Source organism: Astyanax mexicanus, chromosome 16 (assembly GCF_023375975.1).
Source record: "Astyanax mexicanus isolate ESR-SI-001 chromosome 16, AstMex3_surface, whole genome shotgun sequence".
NCBI classification, from domain to species: Eukaryota; Metazoa; Chordata; class Actinopteri; order Characiformes; family Acestrorhamphidae; genus Astyanax; species Astyanax mexicanus.
In genome coordinates, this window is record NC_064423.1 from 35,200,625 (window position 1) to 35,207,742 (window position 7,118).

The 7,118-nt window shown below is 41.4% G+C and overlaps 1 protein-coding gene across 1 annotated transcript; it reads left to right on the forward strand.

Moving 5' to 3' along the window:
• Window positions 1–283: 283 nt before the first annotated feature.
• Window positions 284–6,806, forward strand: rassf10b (Ras association domain family member 10b). The gene is given in 3 exon segments (XM_022670055.2): window positions 284–826; window positions 921–954; window positions 957–6,806. Coding segments are annotated over 3 exon segments (1,470 nt in total). The 5' UTR covers window positions 284–421; the 3' UTR covers window positions 1,988–6,806.
• The last annotated feature ends 312 nt before the right edge of the window (window positions 6,807–7,118 follow it).

The window sequence follows — 7,118 nt, forward strand, 5'->3', positions numbered from 1 at the left end:
GTGTCCTGTCGCAAAACAGGTGGGAAAATCAGAAGGGTATTCCTATTTCACTAAGCCAGCTATACAGAAATCCAGACCTGGGAGTGACCAATAGGAATGACCCTCAACACTATAATAGCCAATAGGAGTTTAAGGGGGCGTGGTTTGTGGAGAAAACGGGTGCATAAAATAAAAAAATGCCTTTGAGTAGAGACTTTCAGCCAATTACAGTGAAAGGGGCGTGGTTTGCGGGAAAACGGGTGAGAAAGTAAAGAGAAAAAAATCAAAAACAAAACAGCACCTCTCTAAACTTTACTGCGGCGCGGCTCGTCTCGCGCGGTCAGCTTTCCGAAGCGCGCACTGGGACGGGGGACGGAGCTCGGAGCGTCCGCGCGGCGCGCGAGCCAGCGAAAACAAATCCGGAGCTTGAGATTCTTCCCGAATGGTTCAGACTTTTTTTTTTTTAAATCGGTTTTTCTTCCAGTTCGATTCGTTTTCAGTGTGTAAAGAGATGGAGCCCGAGGAAAGCAAGATCTCCGTGTGGGTTTGCCGCGAGGAGAAGCTCGTGTCCGGTCTCTCCAAGCGCACCACGTGCGCTGATGTGATCAAGGTGCTGCTGGAGGAGCAGAGCTCCGGCGCGTGCCCGCGCTCCTACTGCATCGTGGAGAAGTGGAGGGGTTCGGAGCGCGTGCTGCCGCACAAGACCAAGATCCTGCGCTTGTGGAGCGCGTGGGGGGACGAGCAGGAGAATGTGCGCTTTGTGCTCGTGCGCAGCGAGGCGTCCCTGGCCGGCGGTGCCCCTCGGAGCGCGGAAGCGCGCGTCGTGCTGAGCCGGGACAGCCCGCGAGTGTGCCGGGCAAGCGCGCGCGCCTCTGCCACAGGCACTGCCACTGCCACCGCAGCCACAGCAGCTTCAGACGCCACTGCAACAGCAGCCACAGCCGCCTCCTCATGCTCGACCGCCGGCACGGCCAGCACCGCGCTCTCGCGCGAGCGGCAGCGGCGCATCGTGCGCAAGGCGTTCAGAAAGCTAGAGAGGATGAACAGAAGGCGCGCGCGAGCCGCGGCAAGCAAGGACACGCGCTCCGCCGAGAGGATGGAGACGCTCGTGCACGTGGTGGTCTCGCAGGACCACACCATCCGGCAGCAACTCCGCAGGCTCGAGGAGCTGGACGCGGAGATCGACCGGCACGAGGCGCGCGTGCATTTGGACCGCGTCAAGGCGCACGGTGCCAACTACGTGCAGGACACGTATCTAGTGGGTGCTGGAGAACAGGACGGTGCGCCTGTGACGCTGGAGGAGCAAAAAGGTGGTGAAGGCAGGGGTAGGACCGTGCGCCCCCCTAAAGGGGTCCTCCTAGCGCTCCGTCTGGAGGAGTATGCGGACCGGTGCGAGGAGGTGCTGCGTCTGCACGAGGACCTGGCGGAGCGCGAGGCCCTCGCTTCCAGTCTGACCAGTCAGCTCGAGGAGGAACTGAACCGGCGCTGGATGGAGCGCAGGCATAAGGAGCTCGCGACAGCAGCAGCTGCTGCAGCACCTCCGGGAGCTGAAGAGGGGGAGGTCTTGGAAGAGGAGCGCGTGAGAACCGAGCTGGACACAAGTTTGTACATCGGACTGAGGCTGAGCACGGACATGGAGACGGTGAAGAACGAGCTGGACTTGAGCCAGGAGATCTGGGAGGCGAGAGATAAGGAGCTGAGGGACCTTTTGGACAAGGTGGACTCGCTGGAGCTGGAGGATGATGAGGATGATGATGAGGATAATGATGAGGATGGGAATGTAAATAGGCATGAGGGGGAAGAAGCATGTGCGAGGAGGCTGAAGGACAGCACAGACCCAGAGAGTACCAGGGTCTCGTCCATTCAGTGCCCCAATGGATGGGTGGAACAGGCCAGGGGGCTTTCAAAGACCTGCAGCAACAGCAATGATGACGATTCAGACACTGGACTGAGCTCCATGCACAGCCAGGACTCGGACAGTGCGCCCGTCTGCGAGTCTTTAGTATAGCAGAGCACAGCTGTGCTATGGACACTCAATACACAATGCATGTCCAATCTTCATAATAATGGTGCCATAATGGAACAGTGGTCTCCAAATGGTCTGGAGAGCTCCTGGAGAGCTAACTTCCACCAGACTTTGGACCAAACTCTTATCTAACTCAAATCCAACTGATGCAACGTGCAGCTTTCAGAAGTCTTTGGCTATGTTCACATTAGATTTAAGTCATTAATTAGCAGAGGTGTCAAATGAACCAAACTCAAATACTTTGTTTTCTTACTTAGAAATGTTGGTTATCTACACTTTACTGGAGTAATTATATTTTTCAGACAACTTTTTACTTCTACTCCTCACATTTTCACACAATTATCTGAACTTTCTACTCCTTACATTTTCAAAATAGCGTCGATACTCCTATTTCAATAAAACCCCTATCCAGATAAATCTCTCCATCCAGATAGAGTGAATCTGATTGTGATTGGATGTAGAGAAGTATAAAAATGTACCATTCCGACTCCCTATTGGTTTATACTGTGATCCATCACACCTGCACACGTCACGCCTCCCCCCCACACTTCAGCAAGAACATAGCAGACGTATGTAGCCTCGAATGAGTATGATCCATGCAGAGACTCAAGAGAACTCCAGACAAACTCCAGTCCAACTAAGCTTCTTTAATATACTTACATTCATTTGCAATAGCCATACACAGCTCTGGCAAAAAATATATAGAGACCACCTCAGTTTATGAATCAGTTTCTCTGATTTTGCCATTTATAAGTATATGTTTGATTAAAATGAACATTGTTGTTTTAGTCTATAAACTACAATATTTGGAACAGCATTTCTCCCAAATTCCAAATAAAAATATTGTCATTTAGAGCATTTATTTGCAGAAAATGAGAAATGGCTGAAATAACAAAAAAGATGCAGAGCTTTCAGACCTCAAATAATACCTCAATTAAAGAAAACAAGTTCATATTAATAAAGCTTTAAGAGTTCAGAAATCAATATTTGGTGGAATAACCCTGGTTTTCTTGACATGTTCTCCTCCACCAGTCTTACTCAATATTACCCATTACCCATATTCAAGCAGTTCAGCTTGGTTTGATGGCTTGTGATCATCCATCTTCCTCTTGATTATATTCCAGAGGTTTTCAATTTGGTAAAATCAAAGAAACTCATCATTTTTAAGTGGTCTAATTTTTTCCAGAGCTGTATGCAGCTGAAACTGGGAGCCTAGTTTTATACTTTAAGTACTTTTGAAAGCTGTACTTTTACACTTACTTAGTAAAAAGCTTGAGTTGATACTTTTCATCTTCTACAGAAGTATTTTAAACCCTAGTATCTATACTTCTATCTACAGAATAATGGATCTGAATACTTTTGACATCTTTGCTAATTAGATAACTTACATTTATAAACATGAACCAACAAGGTATGTTGAAAACCAGTGCAACTGAGATCTGAGCTAAATATGATCTGAGCAAACATAAAGGAATTGATTATGGTTTGTATTGGTTTTAATGTGAACCTAGCTTTGCTTAGCTGAAAGTGGTGTGTCTGATTTAGGTTGGAGTAAAGGAGCACTGGTTCAGAAACCATTACTGATGGTCCACATTGTGATTTTCCCCTCTTTACCAACACCTCAGGACCTGGGGGACTGGTTTTAGAACCGCGTCGCTTTTTGTAAATGACAAGAAGAATCTTTTTACATTAAAGGGCTCCACGTATATTAAATATCCATATTTCAAATTTCTTTCTGAAGTTGTTTGTAGTATATGGGTGGGCGATATGGCCCCAAAATAATATCACAATATTTCATGGTATTTTTGCGATAATTATACTCATGGTGATATGACAAAACACTGAATTAAAAAAAAATATTTCAAGATATGCAGGGTTCTTGCAGCATTTTAAAAGTCAAATTTAATGGTTTTAAAGACGTTTTTAAGTCTTTAATAAATATAATTTTAGACCCAAAAATGTAGTCATAATTTCTTTAGTTCTCTTCCGGGTAAAGTTAGTATGTTCGCTATCTCTCCGCTAACCTTAGTTCTATCCTTGGTAATGTTAGCTAGCTTGTTAAAGCTAGCTTAAGTCAATATGTTAGCTAGATTGCCGCTAACCTTCATCTATCCTTGGTAAGGTTAGCTAGCTCGTTTTAGGTTGCTAGCTAAAGTTAGTATGTTAGCTAAAATGCTACTAACATTAGTTAGCTTGCTGCTAATGTTAGTATGTTAGCTAACTCGCTGCCAATATTATCTAGCTTTCTGCTAACCTTAGTTCTATCCTTGGTAACGTTAGCTAGCTCGTTTAAGCTAGCTAAAGTTAGTATGTTAGCTAGCTTGCTGCTAACATTAGTTAGCTTGCTGCTAACGTAGTATTTTAGCTAACTAGCTGCTAATGTTAGCTAGCTCTCCGCTAACCTTAGTTCTCTCCCTGGATTAGATGTTTATGGTAGGCCATTTAAGACCTTAATTATCAAGATTTTAATTTAAGACATTTAAAGACTTTTTAAGGACCCGCAGGAACTCTGATGGCACACCCCTAACTGAGATATTAAAAAATACAAGAATTTTATCAGATTTGTAACAGAACAGGGTAGTAACTTAAAAGTGTTAAACAATCCAAACTAAATACTCTGTGAAGCTGTTAACTTGCGGTATATGAGGCTGGTAACTGATGAACTTATCCTGTACAACAGGATCCTGTCCTTGCTGTTCCTTTAATGGGGCAATCCTGGTGAGAGCCAGTTTCAGCAAGTAGTTCTTGCCACAATATGGATTAGAACATTACTCAAATAGAGCTATTCACTGTATACCTGTAACTCCACCTCTTTACTACTTTACAACTGATGCTCTCAAACACATTAAGAGGCAAGAAATTCAAGTAATTAACTCTTGATGAGTTCAGCACAGCTGTTAACTGAAAGCCTGAATTCCAGGTGACTCTACCTCATAAAGCTGACTGAGAAAATCCAGCAGCCAAGATGTGCAAAACTGTCTAATCTAAGAAAGAGGTGCTACTTTAAAAAAATGTAAAACATAAAATATTGTGGTTTGCTCACTGAATAATTTCATATGTTTTTATTTACAGTTTAGATGACTTATTCTATTAGTATTAATCTAATACAGAATTTAAGGTGTGTCCAAACTTTTGACTGGTACTATATATTTTGTAAGAATAAACAAAAAAGGAAAGTTACACAAAGCATGTTTTACTGACTGGATGATTACGTTTAACACAAAAACAATAAAGCCATTCTGCTTATTAATTATTAATAAATTAATTAAGCTGCTCTCGGTTGAATGTCTTCTAGGGCTGGGCAATATATCGTAACATCGTTTCCTGCCGGTTCTTAAAATTTCTTTTACCATCTCAAACATAATCATCCAGGGCAGTTTGCTGAGTCAAATAAGCAAAAAGTGTGCAATTATATAATGTTCATGTCTAATGTTTATATTATTATTTATTCACACAGTTAAAAATCAGTTTTTAAATACAGAACATGCTATTATATGGAGTTACAAACACTATTTCTCTTATTAAGCATACTGAGATATGAGTTTTTTATTCAATGTCACTCAGCCCTAGATTCCATTTACAAACAAATGACCAAAGTACATTTTTTTTGGAATTTATCACACATAAGGCATGAATAACATAGATTAAATATAATGATAATTACAATATTTTGCCCAGCCCTACCACGAAGTGTCAGACCATGTAAAGTTACAGAGTGGGCTCACCGAGTGCTGAGGAGCACAGTGCAGAAAAGTGTCCAAAGCTCTGCTGACTCAGTGTAGCTGTCCCATGTAAAGTATGTAAATGTGTCAATTATGTTAAATCACAAAAGCAATAGGCTTAATACATATTTAGTTTGCAGCTTAGTTGGGGAGTAAAGGTACAATTTGAAAGTGTAACAGTGTTTGCTACTTGCTACTGACTACAGTCAAACTCTTATTTTAGAATATTCCATAATATGGTCTCTTTAATGAACCTCATTATGAATGTAAAGAATCAATCAATTAAATTCATTAATTTTAAAGGGTACAGAAGCTTTAAATCATGGAAAAGGTCTAAAAATTATTAATCATATAAAAATCACACTAAAAAATCATCACACTTCATGTCATTATAACAGAAGGGGCTGTAGGAGCCAAAGTCCTATCCTCTTGGCAGCTATTATTTCTATGAAGAGTTCATTTCTGGTTAGGATGACCAATAAGATTTATCTGATTACCCAGAGTGTTAGTTTGACCAAAGTCAAGCATATATGCACACAGACTGAACCAATATGGGGGTAAATATGTGAACGTATTAAATACATCCATCCTCTAGTTCTAGTCTTACTACTCCAGGATCTAATTTTCCAAAGATATCCAGCAGACACCACTGGACAACTGTGGGGGAAGTCAAACATCTCTTAGATACTTTGGAGTGTTTTTCATTACATTTAACACATTTTATAAAAGTTAATTAATGGTTTAAAAAATATTCCTATTCATTACTCTGTAGGTAGAAGTATAAATACTAGGGTTTAAAAAACTTCTGTAGTATCAACTCAAGCTTTTTACAACAAAAAAGTGTAAAAGTACAGGTTTCAAAACTACTTAAAGTATAAAACTAAAAGTAATATAAGGGGAAAAAAAGGAGAAACACATTTTTCTAAAAGCCATAATGACTATAATGTTATATTAAAATATTGATGTTGATAAATTGGGTATGCACTAGACTCCCTAGTGTATCAGCTGCATATATACATGCTGATTGTAAATGAATGTATTTTAGTAGAATGTAAATATATTAAAGAAGTTTAGTTGGACTGGAGTTTGTCTTGAGTTCTCTTAAGTCTCTGCACGGATCATCTTCATACTAGACTACATACGTCTGCTATGTTCTTGCTGGAGTGTGGGAGCGTGTGCAGGTGTGATGGATCACACTATAAACCATTAGAGAGTCGGAATGGTATACGTGTATACTTCTCTACATCCAATCACAATCAGATTCACTCTATCTGGATGGAGAGATTTATCTGGATAGGGGTTTTATTGAACGAGGAGAAACTGGAGCTGAAATGAAATAGGAGTAACGAGGCTATTTTTAAAATGTAAAGAGTAGAAAATAATTACACTCC